Here is a 21793-nt window from a genome sequence, read left to right as displayed (position 1 = left end):
TCGGTACCGCATCAGCCAATCATCTCGACACCGAATCGCGCCGGAGCATAGGTAAGTAGGGTAAGTAAGTTTCCCTTCCCTCCTTCGCCTTGAACGGCGAGAGATAGTCTCCATGAGACATCTCTGCATCGTCAAGGGCAGCCTCTACGAGACCGTTCTGGCACCCGAGCTCGAGGACAAGAGAAGCCATACTCCAGCCCTGCTCTCCGAACACTACAAGTTCAGAACTTGTTAACCTTCGAGAGCATGCCACGCCGCGAGACAAGGGTAACTTCCAACTGGCGTCCGTGGCATTCGAGTCCAAGGACAAGCAGAACCTTGCTCCCTTTTCCCTCTCAAGAAGCGACAAGTCCATGACTCACTAGCATCTGAGGGAAGGCCACGCCATACGGCAAGAGTGTTTCTATGAAGCGTCTCTGGCATCAGAGCTCAGGACAAGGAGCACCTTGTTCCAACACACCCCTTACGAAGCGAAGAGTTCATGACTCAGTAGCATCTAAGGGAAGGCCACACCACAAGGCAAGAGTACTTTTACGAAGCGACTCTGGCATTTGAGCTCAAGGACAAGGGTAAGCTTGATCCGATCCCGCTCTTTGCAGCTCTCCTTGTTGGTATTCGTTGCAAGAGCAGAATGGTAAAGGCAAAGCTGAGAGAACTCATGCTGAGGCAGTCAATGCTTCAGAAGAAGCACCTGTCTCTGTGCCACCATGCAACGACAGCGAGAAATCCGAGGCCAAGCTGGTCACAGAACTCAATGTCGATTACAGTGACATCGGAGATGAGAACAATCTGTTCCAAAATCCGTTTGGCATTGATGACAATTGCGGCGAGGTAGAAACTGAGCCCATTGTCAAAATCTGGTCTTCGAGACGAATGACTGGATTCGGAGCTTGCGAATAATGGCGGATACCTTTATTTCAACTCCGGCTCTACCAGAAAATGCCTACGTTGCAGCAATTGCTCGATGGCTTTCTGCGTGAGCGAATGGGAAGGGCAAGCACACAGTGCGCTCGGGCATTTAAGAGACGCACCGCGTTTATATGCCACCATTCAAGGGCGAGTAATTCGAGGCCAATCTGGCTCCCGGACTTGACCCCAGATCACAGCGTCGGTGATGAAGGATCATGTTTACAATCCGAGACGTCAATATTGGCAATGTTGATGATGAGAGTGATGGGTACTCTATTTCCTGAGACGTTGTTGAAGCCGACGTTGGTGATGAAGGACTTGTGTACTCTATTTCTCGAGACTTTGACAATATCGACGTCGTTGATGAGGATTCAGTTAAACTACATTCTGAGACGTTGAAGACATATTCGGATTGTGTGGAGTGGGAAAGACAAAACCAATAGCTTTCAGAAAGCTGGTACGACTTCATAAGCTTGGTGCCGCATACGGACATCAAACCGACAATTTTCATGGGAGGAAATCGCATGAGAGGGAGACGGCGCCATGGCATGACCGGCGTAGCTGAGTAAGATTCTCTTTGCATCCAGTCTTAGCTCCAGATCTCTAGCACCGTGCTCTTCAAGTGCCATACTAATTATCACGTTTATCACTTGCAGATACCAGCAAGCCTAACGCAGACGACAACCCGGACGACCCCGACCGACATGGCCACAACAACAGGGACAACAACAGGGACAACAACAGGGACAACAACAGGGACAACAACAAAGGGACGACAGGGACATCATCGGGGCACATCAATTAGGGCCTTCTCACAGTGGACTTCGACTAGAGGACGGGGATAGGAGACATCGATAGGGACGTCGATAGGGGACTTCGACAGGACTTCGACTAGTGGACACTGACAGGATCTTTGACAGGAATTTTACAAGGATATCGACTGAGGCTTTGAAGGGACATTGACATGGACTTCGACAGCGACATCAGCCAGGGAGATGGATAGGGGACATCGACTAGAGGATATTGACCAGGGACGCGAATAGGGGATACTGAGAATCGACCAGGGACCTCGACCAGCGACCTTGATAGGGGGCACTTACTAGGACTTCGACGAGGAATTTGACTAGGGGGTATCGACAGGGACATCGACAGGGACATCGACAGGGACATCGACAGGGACATCGACAGGGACATCGACAGGGACATCGACAGGGACATCGACAGGGACATCGACAGGGACATCGACAGGGACATCGACAGGGACATCGACAGGGACATCGACAGGGACATCGACAGGGACATCGACAGGGACATCGACAGGGACATCGACAGGGACATCGACAGGGACATCGACAGGGACATCGACAGGGACATCGACAGGGACATCGACAGGGACATCGACAGGGACATCGACAGGGACATCGACACGGACTTTGACTAGGACAAGACAGTGCGGATTGATAGAGGACATCGACAGGGCTGTGGATTGGACATTCAACAGGGGGCGTCAACAGAGACTTCGACGGGCTAGGAAGGACGACGGAGGATATGGAAGAAGGATATACCGGATGAAGGGCTGTCACCAACTTCACGAGGAGAACAAATTACCGAAAACACCAACTACGAACATATCACACAAAAAGGCCATCACTATGGCAAATCTCTCATCGCGACTGAGAGGGGTCAGGGGCGGGTATACAACAGAGCCATCTATGGCAATCATGGTGAGTCCACAACCCTTTGCGAATGATGGATTAATACTGACGGCATCTGCAGACAATCTGAACACTGTGGATATCATTCTGAAGCAATATAAGCATGACAGCAGCCACAATAGCATATGCGGGTTTTCTCCTTAGCAAACACATTCATTCATTGTGCACATCCAAGATTCATCACAATAGCCAGATAAAGGGTATATATGCAAACATAAACTCCTTCAAGCAATTTAAAACACTTAGTCCTTGTGAGCAGCCGTAGCCTTCTCAGGATCCTCCTCGACGACTCCACGGTGAGCAGCCACAATCTCCATATCGCGGTCATGCGCGACATCAAACTGACGGCCCAGCTTCTCCGGCCCAAAGAAGGTAATAAAAATGACATAGGCGTAGACGCATCCCATGAAGATGCAGATGACCTTGCCATAGTCGTAGCGGTGCTTGACCTTCTCCGTCGGCGGCAGGGGGAACCGCTCACCGATCGTCGACTCGATGGTCGAGCTGGCCGACGAAACAAGGTTACCCAGCTGGTACGCGGTACCGACAGCAAAGGTACGGATCGAGCCCGGGGCAAGCTCCATCAGATGGATGGGGATGACGCCCCATGCGCCCTGCACGCAGAACTGCTCGAAGAAGGCAGCCGCCATGACGGATTTGTCATGCACAAAGGTATAGGGGTACAGCAGGGCACCGCCGACGATGGAGATGACGATGATGGAGAAGCGGCGGCCGAAGATCTGACTCGCCCAGCCGCAGAGCGTACCGCCGGAGAGGGCACCGAGGTTGGCGACGACCTGGGTGACGGTGACGGCGTTGGAGGAGAAGCGGAATTGGTTCGTCAGCATGGTGGGGTAGAGGTCCTGGGAGCCGTGGGACTATTTGACCATGTCAGCTGGATTCGCCGTGGCTGGATCGGATTCGCTGTGCGCAAAGGTTTATACATACCATGAAGTTGAAACCGGCCATGAGCAGGACGAGATAGACGAGCAGCAGCCAATGGCGCTTAAGCGCGACTTTACCCTCCTCGAAGAAGGTGGAAGTGACGCCGCCGCGGACCTCAGCGCGGATGGCCTGGCGCTGACGGAAAGCCTCGGTCTCGGGTAGACACAGACGGAAGGCGATGATGAGGACGGGAGGGCAAGCAGCGAACCAGTAGAAGGGTCTCCAGCCGTGCGGGGTGGTGTCGACGAGGGCGCGCGCAAAAGCGGTAGCAAGTAGATATCCGAAGGCGTAGCCCTGCTGCAGGAGACCGGACACGATACCGCGCGCCTCCATGGGACAATCCTCGAGGGCGGTGGCCGCGGCGTTACCGTATAATCCACCCATGGCGATTCCGAAGAGAGCACGGCAGGCACTATGCGCCGGTCAGTGACGTTCCACAGAACAATGCAAAAAGAGACTTACAGGAACTGTTTGTATGTCTGGCAGAAAGCGGTTCCGAGTTCCAGAACAATGAAGAGGATGTTGTTCACCACGAACGGCCACTTGCGGCCCCAGCGATCGGATGCGATACCGAATGTGATGGCGCCGACGGATCGGAGCATGAGGACGAGGGTAATACCCCAGGTGATATCGGAGATGGATTTATCGAATTCCTTGGCCAGTTGGGAGGTGGTCAAGGAGACGGTGAAAAAATCGAAGGCGTCCCACGTCCAGCCGAGAAAGGCGACCTGGATAGGTTAGTTAGGGTTATTCAGCGAGGAGGCGATCAAGGGCTAGCTCACCAGGAAAAATAACCATTGTTGTTTGTTCAGGAGCGTAAGCGCCTTGAAAGGATTGGGAGCAGGGTTCATGGGAGGTTTCAAGGTCGAGATCCGAGTGACGAGGTATCTGACGATGCTCAGGCGAGGGCCGTCCTCGCCCGCGGCTGAGACGGGAGCCTCATTATGGTGAGGCTTTCCCTCATACTGTTCAGCCATGTTGAGGGAGAGAATAGCTGGCCGAGAGGAACAGACAGCGAAAGGATGAGGGGTAGAACAAGTAGGGTGGATGAAGAAGGGAGATGTCGCAAAAGCAGCAGAAGAGGGAGCTGGGCCGGTTTTAAATCAGCGAACGAGCGACTCGGCTGAGAAGAAAGAAATGTCATGCCGAAATGACCCCTCACCCCGGTTATTATTCCGTCTGGGGAATGATAATACTACCTTACGTTTCTTAGTTCATCGACATTTACACGGTTACACTACCTCGTGCAAGCATGCTCCAGTCTAGTCAGCCGCTAGGGAAGTTTAAGCCTCGGAGGAGAGAAGAAACCGTGGCACCAAAGGGCTAAACCCCGGATAGGCCAGAGAGAAGCTTTTGGTGGCAGTCTTGGTCCCTTGGAGAGGCCGATGTCGTCTCGACTCGACTCCTTGCATGAATCCTGCCATCCGGACTTCGAGGAGAAAATTTCCGACAGTGACAGTTCTTTACACTACTCTACAATATATCCGTCAAAATGATCAAAAAACTTATCGGGTTGATAGATATCCAGGGGCTACAAAGGGCCTCACGCAGAGATAGTGCCAAGGTTTAGTCAAGACTCAAGGGGCCAAGAATCTCCGCAATCTGGGGATAGAAACTTGAAATGACGCCTTCGTTATGATTCTATTACTGTCTCTGTTCCGCAGAACTTGAAAACCATTAAACAGAGATGCAAACTATCTAGACACGATCTGTCCGTATCCTGCTCTGAAGGATTGATTCGCTTTGCCGTACTTCCCCGGCCCATCTGCCAGCTTGTCGGTCACCCGAAGGTCTAAAGTGCGAAACTTCTTTTGCTGGCCTTTTGCAATCCTTTTGCTCAGAAGAATTTTGCCACCGCAGATAGGTAGTGGTCAGTGAGAGTGAAGTAGACGCGTTCGCTTTCCCTCGAGGTTCCTGCGCTGGTCTGAGCTGCCGTACTGGGTGTCGGTTGACGATTTTGATTTGCTCATTCTTTGGGGCACCACGGGCGGTTCAGGTTCCTTTGAAATTCTAATTAATCCCGCATTGTGCGGTGCGGGGTGTTCGTGTGGAGAGATGTCTGGACTTCTCTCCTTTCGCCGGTTCATCTGGAGAACCCCAAATATATCGCTCAAAAGATACGATTTATTATCGCCAAGATGAAGGTCAATGCTAACAGTGGTTTGTGGCTCAGAGTTTAATGACGCCAAATATCGTGCTGTAGTGGACATGCGGTCGGACAAGCTCGCCCAGACAATTCTTAGTATTCTTGGACTCTTGACCCTCTTGGCCCCTGCCCCATTCAACAACTTGGGTTGAGACACGAGGTCTTTGCGAATTCATTGGCTCTAGTCTTACGTCAATCTCCCTTCATACCCATTGAGCTACTGTTTGGGTCATGCTCTCAATTACACTTGTTCTCGAGTAGAGCTCCGTGTCCGCATTCTTCGGCTGTTAGTGCGGAATAGTGCCTCTCATGTACTCGGTTTCTCCGTGGATCGGGAACTCTAATTTCAGAGGACGGCCGTCCATCCTAAGTTGTCGTAGGTACAACAAGAAATAATCTTCCTGCTCTGCTGCAATCATTTTCGAGTCAGTAGTAGCAATAGCCTTCCTGTTGACAGGACCATGTCGCCGATATCCGGAGCATTCTTGAATATCTCAGTTTCTTCGTTCTACCATAGCGCGCCACTTGAAATCGGCTGAACCCAAAGCTGGTTTTGACGTGCTCTCCAGACCCAGAAAGTTTTTCGATCTCAAAACAAGGGTCGACATTATTCAGCAGTTGCCGCACCGGCGTTCGCGCATCAATTGGAACAAAATATCGCGGTTCTAAAATCTCAGCCGAACCCATCGATGTTACAGCGCCGAGAGATTACATCATGCTGGTCGAAGTATGATTCTCCTGCTTGAGATGCGAGGTACAAGGAACGGGGAAAGCTGTTGTAGTCCTTTTCGATACATACTGCCAACGGAAGATCAATTGGTCAGGCCTTCATCCGCGGCATTCGTTGGTCGCATACTTGGAGTTAATGGCGAGTTCCATCGCCGGCTAGCTCCAGCAAGCGAGGTTTGTCGGACCCAGGTTCGGGTTTCGAATACTTCCTGCAGCTCTTGGTGAACACAAAGCATGGCGCTGAAAGCACCGTCCTCCAAGCCATGGTCGCTTTTTTACGGAGGCTGTGCACTTGCCTATAACCCTGACAGGGAAGCCTTCAGGTCGTTAAAGCTACTACTGTTGGTTGTGTTCGGAGAGTGATATCTGCGAAGTGTTTTGGCTGTCAGAGGTCACCTCTAAATCATCACGATGATGATCGCTGACACCTCGGGTCAAGACCACCGTTCCACTGCGAATCGCGACTTGAACTCTGGTAAGCAATGGAGCATCAAGGACTCGTAGTCGTGCGTTGTTGAGCTGCCTTTAGTACTCTCGAGTACAAACGGCTACATTATAGCCAACGGCTAGGCTCTTGGATGAGATGCAGGATGCGCTTGATTATACTGACTACTAATGTGTCCCTGGACACTTACAGGTCAACCTGTTACCAACATTGACGCTTTGCTGTTTGATTTGTTGAATTCCCAAAACTACTTTCTGCCATATCATCACATCGCTAAACACGAACTCTCGGGCCCAAACGTTCTATTTCCGAATGATTTCAGACATACGGATCTCAATCACCACCATAGTAAATAGGCTCTGATCCTTTCCAGGGCAGTCTCTGCATCCGTCCCGAGTTGTATCTCTAGCGAAAAATAAATCTGGACAGCCATCGAGTCTCACAGTAACCGTTTCTCATGACTGGAGACTCTGCGAGCCTATAACCATAGTCAACAGAAGTCACGGTAGTAAGTAACACAGACAAGACATAAGGTAAAAGCTCATCAGAATCTGCTTAATATACAACTTCAGATCATACCGGCCGGCCAGAGTATTGACCGAATCACACTTTGAAAATTTCTTCATGCTTCGTTCTTAGTTCTAAAATCTCAAGGAAACCAGAAGACAAACCTGTTCTGTGTTGATCTAGATCGACAGGGGTGTTGAGTGGGGAGAGTTATCAACCAGATGAAGAGTGAATAGTGCGGAAGGTGTATGTTCATGCCTGGACACGTCTTGGTTGCTTAGGTACATGTATGACTATGCATGATGATATTGAGAGCAGATAGCTAGTGGTCACACTGAGGTAATAGGACCAGATACACTACGATGGTTCGAACCAGCGTGGGAATGGTTACACTGTACACTTTCTAGAGCGTACGAATAGGCTAATTTAGGACGTTAATGTACCCTGTAGGTAGGCAGCTTTGTTTAGATGTAGGATCATCCTGATTGGTTTTTGATTATTAGACAAGGCTTAAGATGGCGTGCTGTAAGCCTGTACAACCTCCATGTTTCTGTTGCACCTGTACCTTATGAGAACCGTTATATCTTCTGGGGCCTTGTGATGCAAAGAGACTGAAGCTTCACAATTTCAGTTTATATGTAACCCATCCCTGGTTATTCTCTAACCTGACCTTGCTTCTGTTTCTTAGTGTTGGTGGAGCTATTCGGTATTGCAACCTTGACAAGGCGGATGACGTTGCCCGCACCAATTCGAAACGGGTTGGCAGTGATGGATAAACGCAAGGCACCCCGTCGGTAGTCATTACAGGGTAGACAAAAGATGCTGGTAGATTGTTTATTAATAGCTCTCTGTTTTGATCCCTCCTTATGCCAGGCACAGTTCAGACTTTACTCACAATCTTCCTGTCATCCTGGCGATAAGAAGCGTGCCGAGAGCATCCGCCAAGCCCGTTCCGTGTCCAGCGCCCAGCAGAGAAAAAAAAGTACGATCCAGGAAACAAGGCCTCGTTTGAGTGCATGATTGGATGTCACTCGGTGTCGACGCACACCCATCTAGAACTACCTCAAGGCTGCTAAGGTAGTCAGGAGGTATCTACTTACTCCTTCTCCAGCTTCGTTCTGTATTACCTTAACCTCCATTGCAGACCCTGTCTCCGTCGTCTTCCTCTCTCCCTCTCATTCCCTCCTTATCTCCAGTCCGGCCGCTCCCCGCCTCCCGGCCAAGGGTCTCGCTCTTTTCGTCCTGTATCAAAGGGGGGAGCTAAGATTAATCCAAGAAACAACAGCGAAATAATTCCGAGCCTACGAGACCAGCCACCAACTCACCATCGCCCTTACACTCGTTCAATACTGCAGTTTCTTCTCCCTTCCAATCAGCTCGTCCCAATTGCTCCTATCGCATTCCTGGGGCCTCATCCCTTACCGCTGTTGCGATAAACCCACCCAACCCAAGGTCTTAGACTGAGATCCGCCTTTCCGCCCCAGAAAGCTTCGATCGGTTCCTGCGTGCTGGATGAGTACGAATATCTCCACCTCCTCCAATGCACAGACGCTCGTCTGGCTCTCCTGTCGAGGACGACGCTGAAGACTCGCCTCTGGTTTCGCGATCCCCTGCAGAATCAACAGCACATGCCCCTAACAATAATGCCTTCGAGACGGCCGAAAAGTCGCGCTCGCAGATAGCGAAAAGAGGTACGAGTTTCGATCTCCGGCGAGACAACGGCGCCTCGACTCCTCGCTCCCGGAACTCAGGTCTGTGGAGGACGCCTTCGTCCTCGTCGACCTCGTCGACGACGACCATGGCCGCCGCGTCTACGGAAACAAAATCCTCCTCGACATCCTTCCTGATGCCATTGGCCTCCCAGCGACTTCCCATGGGGGCTTCTCCTGAGAGTTCACGGTTTCGGTCCTCCCGGCTTCGCAGCCCGTGGACTTGCTCGATATTGACGGCCCTCACGACGCTTGTCGCATCCGTGTTCCTCTTCTTTATCGTCCGCTCATTCTCGGCCCGTCAGGCCGGCGAAGATGGATGTGGGGTACCCGTGATGAGCCCGACGTTTCTCCATATGGTGGGCTTCGATACCGAACACACGCGCTTCGCGAGCAAATACAATCTCTATCTTTACCGGGAGGAGGGTGTCGATTTTTACAATCAAGAAAACCTAGGAGTATGTTTTCCGCCTCTGATCCTTCAGCTGCACTGCTAACGAGCCCAAAGTTGAACGGGGCTCCCGTCTTGTTCTTACCCGGAAATGCCGGTAGCTACAGGCAAGTCCGATCACTTGCCGCCGAAGCATCGAGACACTTTCACGATGTCGTCCGTCACGAACAAGAGCGCATCAAGGCCGGTACCCGGAGCTTGGATTTCTTCATGATCGACTTCAACGAGGATATGGCTGCGTTCCACGGCCAAACACTCCTTGACCAGGCGGAATACGTGAACGAGGCTATCGCATACATTCTCTCCCTCTACCACGACCCCAAGCGATCGCGAAGGGACCCCGAACTCCCCGATCCAAGCTCGGTGATTCTCATCGGACACTCGATGGGTGGCATTGTCGCCCGTACCGCATTGACCATGTCCAACTACCAGGCCAACTCGGTCAATACCATCGTCACCATGTCCGCGCCCCACGCCAAACCGCCCGTCTCCTTCGATTCGGACATCGTTCACACCTACAAGCAAATCAATGACTACTGGCGGGAAGCATACTCGCAGACGTGGGCCAACAACAACCCTCTGTGGCATGTGACCCTCATCTCCATCGCTGGTGGCTCGCGCGACACCGTTGTCCCTTCCGACTACGCTAGTACCTCGTCGCTGGTCCCCGAAACTCACGGCTTCACTGTCTTCACCTCTAGCATTCCGGATGTTTGGATCGGCGTGGACCATCTATCTATTACGTGGTGCGACCAGTTCCGCAAAGCGATCATCAAGTCACTTTTTGATATTATAGACGTTCGGCGTGCAAGCCAGACTAAACCGAGAGCTGAGAGAATGCGGATATTCAAGAAATGGTACCTCACAGGCTTAGAGTCAGTCGCCGAGAGAACTCTACCTCAGAAGGGTTGGTCCCCTTGTTAAACTTTTCTGTGCCTATTCTTGACTAACTTTTGTAGAACCCAACACACTTCTGACCCTAGAAGACCAAAGCAATTCGATCCTCCCGCAAGGCCAAAGACTCATCCTGCGCGAATTGGGCCACCGCTCGGGTCCAAAGGTATATCTCTTGCCCGTCCCTCCGCAAGGAGTATCGGGCAAGAAATTCACTCTTCTCACCGACCAAAAATTTGATAAGACTGGAGAGCATGGCAATCTGGAAGTTCTCTTCTGCAGCGTTTTCCCTCTTCAGAATGGCAAATTCGCAACTGTCTTCTCGATGAATATGGACTTTTCCGGTGGCAACACGGGTTCGACGCGTCTCGCTTGCAAGAATGCGGCTGAGGATGGTATTCACCTGCCTGCATCGACACCAGCTTCCAAGTATCCCTTTGACCGGGTCCAGCCTTTCTCATATCTGCAGTATGATTTGGAGGATCTTTCGGAGCACCAATTCGTTGCTATTGTGGACAAAGCCGATAGTCCCACCAAAGGTTGGGTTCTGGCAGAATTTTCGGACAGTTCCGATGCTGTGATCAGGGTCCGTGGCGGCCTTGGTGGTCTGCTGAGTGCCGGGCTGAAGATGAGACTGCCCGCAAATCGTCCAATGCTCACCGAAATTAAAATTCCAGCTCTGCACTCCAGTTTGCTGGATTACAAACTCCAAATTGTGAGACACAATCATGACAAGCGACAGGAGCTCTTCGCTCCTCTACTGCGACAGTCGATATCCGACCCGCACGAGTCGAAATTCTTCGTCAATGTGGACAAGGTCGATGTGAACCTTCACGGAGTAGCGCCTTTCATGCCTCCACCCCTCCGCGAACAGGCAACTCTCGGCGGTGTCTCCTTTCAGCTGTGGACAGATCCCAGCTGTGGTTCCACTGTCGACGTTTCGCTCAAAGTGGACATTGCCGGCAGTCTGGGAGAGCTTGTGATGCGCTATCGGACCGTCTTTGCTGCATTTCCCCTGCTTGTTGTCGCTCTTGTCCTCCGTAAACAATTTCAGATGTATGACGAGACTGGCTATTTCATCACATTCGCCGAAGGTCTGGACAGTGCTCTGCGGTCATCGTTCCCAATTCTACTGCTTGCCATGTCCTTGCTGGCATCTTCTTTAGCCACGTCGGCGCGACTTCCACCTAGCGACGAACCGTTCCAGTGGCGAGTTAATGCCACCGAGACGCCGAGTGATTTTACAAAAAACGATCTGCTCTTGGGATCGCAGGATGCATTCTTCTGGTTTTTGGTGCCTGTCTTTGGCCTGATCAGTGTCGGTGTCTGCGTTATTCTCAACTATGTCGCACTGATCCTATTGTCTGTGCTTTCTTTTATCTACGGGTACCTGAAAAGCAGATCAGGCTACATTAAACGCCACGAGAAGGGGTATGTCATGACATTCTTGTTTTCTACGAATCTCGCTGACTGGATTAGAACCCCCATCTTCAGCGCTCCCACGGCAAGACGCCGGATGATCAACACCGCCATTCTGTTGGTTCTCGTGTCAACCTTGATTCCCTATCAGTTCGCCTACATGGTGGCGTGCATTGTTCAACTCGCAACGTGTGTGCGGGCACAATGGCATGCCAAGGAAACGGTACGCATCATCCATGTCTTCAATGATGAGGTAACTGACAATATGCACAGAGGTCCACTGCGCATTACAACTTCTCTAATTATGCCCACTCGATCTTCATTCTCATGCTCTGGATCTCACCAATCAACATTCTCGTCCTCTTGGTCTGGGCTCACAATCTTGTTGTCCACTGGTTCATGCCATTCTCGTCACACCATAATGTCTTATCCATCATGCCTTTCATCCTCCTTGTGGAGACCATGACCAGCGGGGCCATGATCCCCAGAGTCACCACAAGGTATGCGCCATCATTTCCTCGCGTCAGTGTCAGTCGACTAATCATCGCAGGTTAAAACATGTCACATCTATGATCCTCTTTGCCATTGCCGTCTACTCGGCAGTCTACGGCGTGTCATACGCCTACCTTCTCCATCACCTCGCTAATATCCTTGCCGCCTGGTTTGTCGTCATCTACTTCTTCAGCAGCGGCTTCTCCCTCCGACGACTTTGGTACATTCTCGAAGGCGACGATGCCACACACGGCATGTCCGAGCCAGGCGGAAGCCACCAGAAAAAGAAGCCATGACGGAGCCACTGAGCCCGATATTGAACGTCTTAATTTATGTCCCCTTATCTAATCTTTCCTTCTCCTGTTCCATCTTTGTCATCTTCATTTGGCTGAAGGATCATTACGCATACCGGAGTTGAGTTTCATGCGTGTCGTTTCTGGAGCGGTGTTTTGCTTTCGTTGCCGTGCTCCCATTGCGTGATGGGAATTGACTGTACAGAGACATCATTGAGTCTACTTCGAGTTTGGGACTTTTTCTCCGACGGCTTGACCCTATCCCTGTCCCTCTGCCTTTGTGTCTGTTGCCGTTGACTGGTCACTGGTCACTGATATACGAGGTGCTGTATGTATGGCTATTTTCAATGGTTGTTTTGTTGGAAATCTGGATATAGAGCGGTTTGTCTGAGGAAAGCGCATGTACACAAGTCACGACGATGATCGATAGACTAGCAGTGAAGGCGATCCAAGGAACAGGAATCATACATAATCATTCTACATTCCATTTGAGGTATTATACAATATTCTACAAAAGAGGAAAAGCTAGGTCTCAACAGGTCCAACCCGCACATCACCCTGTTTTCTCAGCTCCTCAATCTCCTCTTGCTTCCGCAACTCAGCAAGCCGCTCTGCCCTGCGCGCCTCGAACCGCTGCTTCCCACCGAACTTCAACTTCGTGATCAGATCCGCCGCCTGGCCCCTGGTAAGATGTTTCCTGTGGATCAACCCGTGCCGAACCTTCGATTTATTCAGGAAGCGCACCTGCGCCTCCGTCGCGGGGAGCTGTCGCCATGTCTGCCATACCGAGATGTATCTCTCCTCGAACTCGTTGGTTGCGAATGTATCTGCGGCGCGGAGGGCGGTCTCGAAGTCGGGGGCTGTGGCGATGAGTCGCGGACGGGTATGCGTGACGCTTTCATCGGAGTTTTTGAATTTGGCGACGTGGCGGACGGTGAAGATGTAAGGTTCGTCGGGTGTGTTGGCGGTAGAGGTCGGGTCGGGGTTGGGTTGGGGTCTGTACGCTCGACCTGTGTCTTCTTCCTTGTCGATTGTGAGCCAGCCTGAGGCGTCGGAGAGGATGTAGCGGTCGTCGCCGACGCGGACCCAGACGTGCGGGCTTTGAGAGCGGATGTGTTTTTCGGATTTGAGGTCGGCGATCAGGTCGTAGATTGTGTCGTATTTTGTGAAGGTTAGGTTGACGTCTGAGTCGTCAGGGGTGGGGGGCGGTTCCTCCGTTTCTTCCTCGGGCGGGGTCGTCCCAGTCCCGGTTGCGGTTCTTTCAAGAGGCATGTCTCTTAGATCTTTGGCTTTGGCGTTTTGGAGGATTTCGTCCGGGTGTAGGCCGAAGAGGGTTGGTGTGGAGAGAACGCCAGTGTTGAGGGTTGCCACCATGTCGATGATGTGGCAGTCTTCCTTGCCGGGGTACAATCTGAGTCCTCGGCCGATCATCTGGATGAGGAGGTTGCGCGACCGGGTCGGTCTGGCAAGGAGGACGCAGTCGATGTTCGGGATGTCAGTCCCTTCAGTGAAGAGACCGCAGTTCAGCAGCACGGGATACTCTCCGTTTCTGAATGCACGCAGCTGCTCCATCCGGACATCTTTTGGGGTCTTTGCCGTGATGTAGCGCGCATCGATGCCGTAGTTGCGGAAGGTCTCCGTAAGCGCTTTTGTGTGCGCGACGTCCACGCAGAATACCAGCGTGGATTTGCGGTCCTGCGCGTTAGCAAGCCATGCACGCACGGTGATGTTATTGACATTCTCTGTGTTGACAGCCCTGGAAAGAGAGCCAATTGCAAAGTCCCCAAAGCTATCCTTTTTCACCTTCGACAGGTTCGCCTCGGAGCGGACAGTCGTAAAGACCGCATTGGCAAGCCAGTTGTCGTTAATCATGTCGATGTAATCTTTATGGTATACAATGTGATCGATTGCAGCACCCAGTTTCAGTCCGTCGCTCCGAGAAAATGTAGCCGAGACACCGACGAGAACCGGAGAATCCGTAGAGGCTTCGTCCGCTCCGAAATGCTTCAGAACTTCTCGGTAGGAGGAAGCGACGATGTGGTGCGCTTCATCCACCAGCACCAGTTTAAACCGTTTCGGGTCGAACTTTGCTAGTCTATTTCCTCGCGTCAGAGTCTGCACAGAGGCGACAATGATGTCCCCAGCTCCTGAGGCATGACTATGGCCCATCTCAATCTCGACGGTTCGGTCAGGGTATGCGCGGCGGCAATGTTGCGCTGCTTGTTCCACAAGCTCTTTTCGATGCACAATAATCAAAGACTTGTCGCCTATCTCATTGCGTGACGGGATGCGACCGATTAGCTCGGTGAAGATGACCTGCCAGCGTTGAGAGAAAGATCAGCCGGTGCCCGAGCAATATGCGAACCGTCATACGAACCGTTTTGCCAGCACCAGTCGCAAGCGAGATACCCAAGCGCTTGTGACCGTCGTCCAAGTACTTTAACACAGATTGAATACATTCCTCCTGATAGTCTCGAAGAACTAACTTGGGAGATTCGAACGAGTGTGGAGGCTCTGCAAAAGGCTCTGTGATCGGCCTTGAGTTGGTAGAGTGGAAACGAACATGTTGGTGAAATGCAAGAGGTCGCCGATGAGGTCGGTTAGCTCGAGTGATGATATTCAGGATGGGAATATGCCCCAATCTCCGTCGAAAAACGTTCATCTAGTTGCCATGAAGCAAAAGCATGTCAGTCATGTGAGAGACGGCCCCGTCATTGCTCGCCTCGTAGAGGTATTATGCTATCTACAAGGCAAACAGTGCAAACATTTCTCTTATCAGAAATCTTCCAAGCCGATAAGTACCTCTACGTAACATTTTTTTGGGTTTTTGGACCTTGTTGCTACATATAGTATTTAATCATTTAACTATGCAATTATAGCTTCTTCAGGTACCTTAGGCCGTTGGGATGCGCCCATCATCTGCCCGAACTCAATGTCTTTGGCGTGCGTGCTTGAATCTCTCAAGACCCGACGATGAGCAGTTCAAGCGTTTACGAGCCAGATGAAGACGAAGAAGCGTCTGATTCCGATATCGAATCCAGATACTCAGGCACTAAATTCTCAGCCTCGTCTCTTCCAATCGACGACTTTGAACGTCTCGGTTCGACAGAGCCCGAGGACGAAGACACTCCGGAGGTAATACCCAGAGCGACAAGAGGGACACGGGCTCAGATACTGGATACCCTACGCACATCACTCGGAATAGGATGTGTGGATGCATACTCCGTTGAACTTGCAGGAACAGCAAACAATACTTCGTCTTCCGCTGTCGGCCGCGAGAATTACAATCCCACTCAAAATGGCGTCGCAATCTGGACTTCACAAGAGAAGGAGATTCTGTTCAGCATGCTCGACAGAAAAGGGGCAAACGGCGTCGCGGAAATTGCACAAGCGATTGGCTCAAAATCGGAGTTAGAAGTTCAGGAGCATCTGAAGCTCCTACACAGAGGTCTGGAACGGCAACACGTCCGAGATTCCCACAGCAGGACCATCGTCCTCGGCGAAGTTCCAGCAGCACTGGAGATTAGCCAAGAATGTTGCAAGGCACTTGATGATTACGCCGAACTATTGGCTCTTGAAGAACAGCGGGCTGAAGATGTTGTTGGGAGGAAGTTACATCAGAACGTGTGGATTGTCGACCGAGAAGTCGCAGAAATGGTAGAGGAACAGTTGGAGGAACGAGATGAGACACCTCTACCTGGCTCAAGCGTATATGTCACTGCCGAGATTTTCAACATCAATAAGTGGATCAGACTATCTGAAAGGTTCTTCATGAACGCCGGTGGTCCAAGGTTAGAGGACAACTGGGTCAACGTCGCCTGTGCTGACGAGACCCCTTCCATAACAGCGGACGCTCTTGCGGATTTCTACGCTCTGGCCGTAAGCGTGACTCGCCGTCTGGTACATTCCACCCTGTTCTTCGCCATGTCAAGACTACGGAACATGAGGGAGACCGGAAACCGCAAGGCACGAATAGTGAGATCGCGTGATGTGAAGACTGCACTGAATGTGCTCAACATGCCTCAGGATCGCTTCGACTTTTGGGTTGGGTTAGCCCGGAGGTGCAGCTTGCAAGTTGCAGACCTCCGCCACAAGAAAGGATGGCAGTCGGAGCTTATGGATTACGACGAAGTGGAAGATATTCTTTCAGGAAAAGTTCCGGTCGACGAATCCCTTGATGCAAGAAGCGCTTCCAGGCGAAGATCTGAGAGTCACGCTCCGCACGACACAGTTGAAGAAGATGATGATGACGTATCTGACGTCTATTCCTATGCTTCATCCATATTGTCATCGCCTGAGATGACACCTATCGATGAGCCGTCAGTTAATCTCGAAGAGGAACACGCAGAAGAGATCGACCAGCTGAACAATGCCTCAGAAGAAATGCGGCTTTGGAACTTGATGGGGCAGCCAGCCCCATCCGGAATGTCGTCGTTGGCCTCCAACACGGAGCAAGGCTCCAAGTTGCGCAAGCCGATTGGCGAGCGCAAGACGAAAGAAGACTTGGTCAATTGGCGCGACCGGACTTTGTACCGAAGCGACTGGGAGGAATACGGGCACGAGGTGCACGATCTCTACGAAGACTTGTCAGAGAATAGACGAAAAAGGAGACGTATTGAGAGACACATGGTCTCGCGAGGATCGCCCGTCTCAGTAGCCAGCGACAGAGATCATGAAATGAGTGGCAATGATGATTCGCAGGGTCCAAGGCACCACGCTGTTAAGAACGACCTGAGAGCCGATGATGACCGAGACAGCGACGGTGCAATACAAATCGAAGAAACAAATGATGCAATGGATATTGAAGGCTCCATCCACGAGGAGACGGGTTCTGCAGGCAGCGGAGACTCCAAGATGGATGTGGAGACAAATCCTCTCGATCAAGGTCCAAGTCAGGATTTCGACCAGGAGGGAATGGAGTACGGTTCAAACGAAGAACCAGCTCCTGACTCCGAGTTGAGCGATGGGGAACAAAAACATCCTCCTTCGTCTTGGGAACCTGAAGTCGATGCCACTGCGTCCGAGCAACAAGATTCAGTCCCGACCAGCAAGGGGGTGGCCGTTGCAGTTGATACAAGCGAACAGTTTGATATTGAAGTCGCGTACGACTCTGATTCCGATGCTACCTCTGGCGCGGAGAGCGGCTCTGATCAGAAACAACATCGTCCCGCGCAAAACCAAGGGGGTGTGCCTGTGATTGAACTTGCAGGACCGAGTATCAAACATGAGAACTTACACTTTGATCATGATAGCAACTCGGAGCCTGAGCAGGCGCCCTTTTCTGATCCCCAGTCCGACGAGGGTAACGACGATCTCGACTGGAAACCCTCCATACACTCTCAATTCGAAACTAAAAACGAAAGAATACATGCTAGTGAGGACACAGTGCCTGTTGTCAAAGAGGAGAACGTCAAATTCAGCCAGAGCCAAGATTCTGAGTCGGAGTATGAGACCGACTCTCGAGTCGAATCAGACGAGGAGGGCAAGCCGAGAGCACATCTCCGGGCTCCCTCACAACCAGCAATCAGACCTGAACGTCGACTGAGAGGCACCGATTCGGATTCATACCTCGATTCCGATGACTCTGATAGTGACGAGGGCTCGTCAACCCGTCCCCAGCGAGGAGTCAAGCTCGAACCCGACATGCACAAGCAGTCTGCATCAGGGGCGGATTTAGATTCAGAGTCGGGCTCAAGTTTCGATGATGACACGAAAGATAAAGATGAACGATATAAGAACGAAAATGAAGACGATGTGTCTTCCGGCTCGGATGACGATCTCCCATACGATCGATATCAGAATCGAGATGATTCATACTCGTCATCGGAAGATGGGGATGAGAAGAGTAATCTGCCTCTTCATTCTCAGCCCATGAGCCCGGTTGTTTGACGAGCAGAATATATACGTTGACGTGGACACGGCCGGGTTTTGGTTACTGGTGGCTATGTAGTTACGAAGCAGATATATTGGCTTATCCATTGATTTGATACCCCAGACTTATACAGCAACTATGCTGTCCCTATATAGAAATTCATAACGAAATATCAGGAAGAACTATTCGACCAATGACCGCATTAGAGGTCGGCAGGTGTCAATCGCCAAAATCGGACTTATCATAGCGTAGGAGAATGAAACAAGAGATTTGTTACCATATCGGATTAATTGACGCGGACAGTAAAACTCTCAAACTCCAAAACATCGTGCGCCTTTTCCTAGCTGGATGAACACAAACTGTAAACATGGCAAATCGTTGCAAAACCCATCCACCAGCTGAGACATCCTCTAGCGAAACCGCGTCGTTGGAACATCCCTAGGTATGTCCTGCTTTCCTCTTAATTCGCCTTGATGATATTGTACAATAATTGCAAATTATAAATGAGTAAACCACTCAATGTCCCATATCATCAGAAGAATATGTGGTATTGCGTTTCCTCGCTGTTTCGAACACGTCCAATTTTAAGCGAGCATTTTTTTCTGAATAAGGGATCATACGATCACAGGTCAAGTGTTTTGTAGTCGGCGCCCGTCTCTGCACTCAAGGGCTGTACACCGTCCCTCGCATCGCCACCTGCCGGTTGGAAGTTGTAGCGGTTGCCTATGCCTGCTGTGGCAGCATCTCCAATGAGGTTAGCCGTCTCCTCAGTGGGTCCCTTCAGGCTGATAGCTTGGAGAGAGTCTTGAACTTCCTTTACTCTCCGCTTGAAGGCCATGCGGTCCAGGAAGAGCTGCTGGCGAGCGAGTTCCAACTCCCGGCGTTCAGCTTCGATGATCTCTTCCATCTCATTGAATTGTTGCAGCTTAATTTCGAATTTCTGAAGCGTCACGTTGACAGCGGCAGAGACGAGGCGAGTCATCTCTCGTTCCTCGTGCGAGGCGAGGGCCGCAGCACGTGCTGCGGAGGTTCCGAGCGCAACCGTTGCAAGAGACGCCTTGGGCTGCTTCTCGCCTTCTCCCGACTCTGCAACGTCAGCAGCTGCCTCTTCACGAGAGGTATCTACGTCCATCGAATCTTCGTTCTTGACGCCTGCGCCCTCCTTCTCTTTGCCCTTATCCGACGGCTTGCCGGAGCCCGTGTCCTTGTCCAGCTGCTTCCTTAGTTCTTTGCGGATTTCTTCCACTGAACGCCCAGCTGCAGCTGCGGCCACAGCTGGTTCAGCCATTTGCGCCAGGAAAGCGACCACGGACAAGACTGGATTCTCGACATGGTTGATTGGGTCTCGCCCACTCGCCGCACGCATCTCGGGCATGTCTTCGACATATTTATCTTCAATTTCAAGTTGCAAGAACTTCATCACACATTCTTCCTTGGTCCTTGTGCCGACATGATTCGCAATCTGCTCCCAGTTGTCGTCAAAACTTTCCAGGCCTTCGAGAAGAAGTATCAGCTCCGAATCGGACCAAGGAGCATCCTTATCAGGTGCAATTGTGTATTCGTTATCTTCGAGCTTGACGAAGTCGGAGGCGTTGTGACTAGCAGGCATTCTGCCTTGTAAGAAACAGTTCGGGCAAAGATCGTACTTGGAGTCTGGTGCATTCGCGTTCGTGGTTGTTGGCGCTGCCTTGGCGTAATGGAATCTGAGTCGAGTGCAGTCAACCCCACAAGAGAAGCAATGGAACTTCTTTCTAGGCTCTCGGACCGCGCTTTCCATAGTCTTGGATGCGTCCGCAGCTGTACCGTTGGCGGCTGACCCCTCTCCGTTGGTCTGCTTTTCCTTATCTTCAGCAGCTGGTGTAATTTCCTTGCCCTTATCATCGTAGATGTTGCGGCGAATTTCAAGATTGAGATCGGCTTTGGATGCGGGAGTAGCGGAGGCAGCCCGGTCAGTGGCAGGGTGGGGCTTTCCGGGTTTGACAACATGCTGAGGACCAGGCTGGAAAGGCTGAAGACCTCGGGGCGTATCGGCGATCACGCGGAAATGTCCAGTGAAGGGAGGACCAATGTTCGATGGCCGCGTTTGAGGGTCAACCTTACAGGAGACCACGTTAGCTTCGGAAATGAAGTTGTAGACAATACATGTTAACTTACCTGATAGTTGATCAAGCCCCATTGCTCGAGGAATGAATGAACTCGCATGATAGCGCATACATCTCCTGCCAAGTTGCGACGGCAAGCAGTGACTGTGAGATACTCGATGGGGTTCAATCGATACGTGTTGATCATGAAATCGCGATAGTCTTTGTAGACCGCCGGCGTCTTACTCCGGTTACGACCGTTGAAGAACTCCGCTAACGCCTTCTTTTCTATTGGATGAATTGTATGCATGTCGAACCACGTCGAATAGCTGGGAAGGATGATGGCGTGTGTTTGGGAGACGAGATGTGAGCGTGCCGAAGCTTCAAGCGCTGACTTTCCCTGCACTGTTTGTTCTTCAGATGCACCCTCAGCAGACGGCTGAGCACTCGCATCGCCGGCTCCATCGCCTCCCTCGGACTCCTTCTTCGTCTCTGTCTCGGTGCCGCCCATCTCTTCATCTTCAGGCTCACCCTCATTCTGGGGCTTGGGAGAGGCTGGAGCATCTAGTGGATTATCAGTGCCCGGAACGTCTTCGGTTTTCTTCACAGGAGATTCGCTGCGTGATTGCGACCCTAAGCGGTTGCAGCAGTTGGCGAATCTAGTGTCTTCTTTCTCAGGGGTGAAGTGGAGGCAAAACCTACCAGATGCATTGGCCAGTTCGGCCGGGGTATCTTGCGGCGCAACTGCCGTGTTAACATTGTCAGCAGCGCCGCCAGGAGTAGCAGAGTGTTCCTCCATTATATTTGATTGGGATGGCCGCTGAAAGTTGGAGGTCGCAAATGATGTCGAACAAGGCTCGTTGCCGGTCTTAGGTCACTTCACTGGGAGAAGACAGGGCGCAGCTGCAACCCTTGATTGGGATTAATGCTTCAAAGGACAGAGCGACAAGTCTCCTGGGTAAAGAAAAAGGAATGGAAGAGACGTCAAGCGAAGGATGTTAGTGGGATTGATGATGGATGGAATGACTGTATCTAGGATCGCAGTGTAGTTACCTCAAGTCGCGACACGGCCAAAAACTCGCGCCAAGAGCCTCACGTGAATTAGCCTTTTTAGGACTAGCGCATATATTGGTTCCCTACCGAACGCTACTACCTCAACTCTACTCCGTACTTCGTCTACTTCGTG

The 21793-nt window shown here is 51.4% G+C and overlaps 7 protein-coding genes across 7 annotated transcripts, besides 5 other annotated features; 3 read left to right on the top strand and 4 right to left on the bottom strand.

The window, feature by feature from the left end:
- Positions 1-112: 112 nt before the first annotated feature.
- On the top strand, positions 113-900 carry NFIA_026780 (uncharacterized protein; the record flags this gene model as incomplete). Its single annotated transcript, XM_001261500.1, has 3 exons — positions 113-219; positions 502-569; positions 626-900. The coding sequence occupies 3 exons, from the start codon at positions 113-115 to the stop codon at positions 898-900; spliced, it is 450 nt and encodes a 149-aa protein (XP_001261501.1).
- Positions 305-569: a microsatellite.
- A 719-nt stretch (positions 901-1619) lies between the features above and the next one.
- Positions 1620-1677: a microsatellite.
- Positions 1621-1676: a microsatellite.
- A 355-nt stretch (positions 1678-2032) lies between the features above and the next one.
- On the bottom strand, positions 2033-2632 carry NFIA_026770 (uncharacterized protein; the record flags this gene model as incomplete). Its single annotated transcript, XM_001261499.1, has 2 exons — positions 2033-2346; positions 2518-2632. The coding sequence occupies 2 exons, from the start codon at positions 2630-2632 to the stop codon at positions 2033-2035; spliced, it is 429 nt and encodes a 142-aa protein (XP_001261500.1).
- Positions 2043-2341: a microsatellite.
- Positions 2251-2360: a microsatellite.
- Positions 2633-2866: 234 nt separating the features above from the next.
- On the bottom strand, positions 2867-4546 carry NFIA_026760 (sugar transporter family protein; the record flags this gene model as incomplete). The annotated part of the gene is made up of 4 exons (XM_001261498.1): positions 2867-3502; positions 3573-3981; positions 4032-4297; positions 4352-4546. 4 exons carry the CDS (start codon positions 4544-4546, stop codon positions 2867-2869), a joined length of 1506 nt encoding a protein of 501 aa, XP_001261499.1.
- Positions 4547-8936: 4390 nt separating this feature from the next.
- On the top strand, positions 8937-12657 carry NFIA_026750 (GPI inositol-deacylase; the record flags this gene model as incomplete). The annotated part of the gene is made up of 5 exons (XM_001261497.1): positions 8937-9563; positions 9614-10463; positions 10516-12092; positions 12143-12369; positions 12420-12657. 5 exons carry the CDS (start codon positions 8937-8939, stop codon positions 12655-12657), a joined length of 3519 nt encoding a protein of 1172 aa, XP_001261498.1.
- Positions 12658-13179: 522 nt separating this feature from the next.
- Positions 13180-15316, bottom strand: NFIA_026740 (DEAD/DEAH box helicase; the record flags this gene model as incomplete). The annotated part of the gene is made up of 2 exons (XM_001261496.1): positions 13180-14970; positions 15032-15316. 2 exons carry the CDS (start codon positions 15314-15316, stop codon positions 13180-13182), a joined length of 2076 nt encoding a protein of 691 aa, XP_001261497.1.
- Positions 15317-15627: 311 nt separating this feature from the next.
- On the top strand, positions 15628-18543 carry NFIA_026730 (uncharacterized protein; the record flags this gene model as incomplete). Its single annotated transcript, XM_001261495.1, has 1 exon — positions 15628-18543. One exon carries the CDS (start codon positions 15628-15630, stop codon positions 18541-18543), a length of 2916 nt encoding a protein of 971 aa, XP_001261496.1.
- A 605-nt stretch (positions 18544-19148) lies between these two features.
- Positions 19149-21406, bottom strand: rscE (putative RSC complex subunit (RSC8); the record flags this gene model as incomplete). The annotated part of the gene is made up of 2 exons (XM_001261494.1): positions 19149-20621; positions 20681-21406. The coding sequence occupies 2 exons, from the start codon at positions 21404-21406 to the stop codon at positions 19149-19151; spliced, it is 2199 nt and encodes a 732-aa protein (XP_001261495.1).
- Positions 21407-21793: the final 387 nt, after the last annotated feature.

This window comes from Aspergillus fischeri, genomic scaffold, assembly GCF_000149645.3.
Source record: "Aspergillus fischeri NRRL 181 1099437636263 genomic scaffold, whole genome shotgun sequence".
Taxonomy (NCBI): domain Eukaryota; kingdom Fungi; phylum Ascomycota; class Eurotiomycetes; order Eurotiales; family Aspergillaceae; genus Aspergillus; species Aspergillus fischeri.
This window is presented reverse-complemented; position numbering and strand designations above follow the sequence as displayed.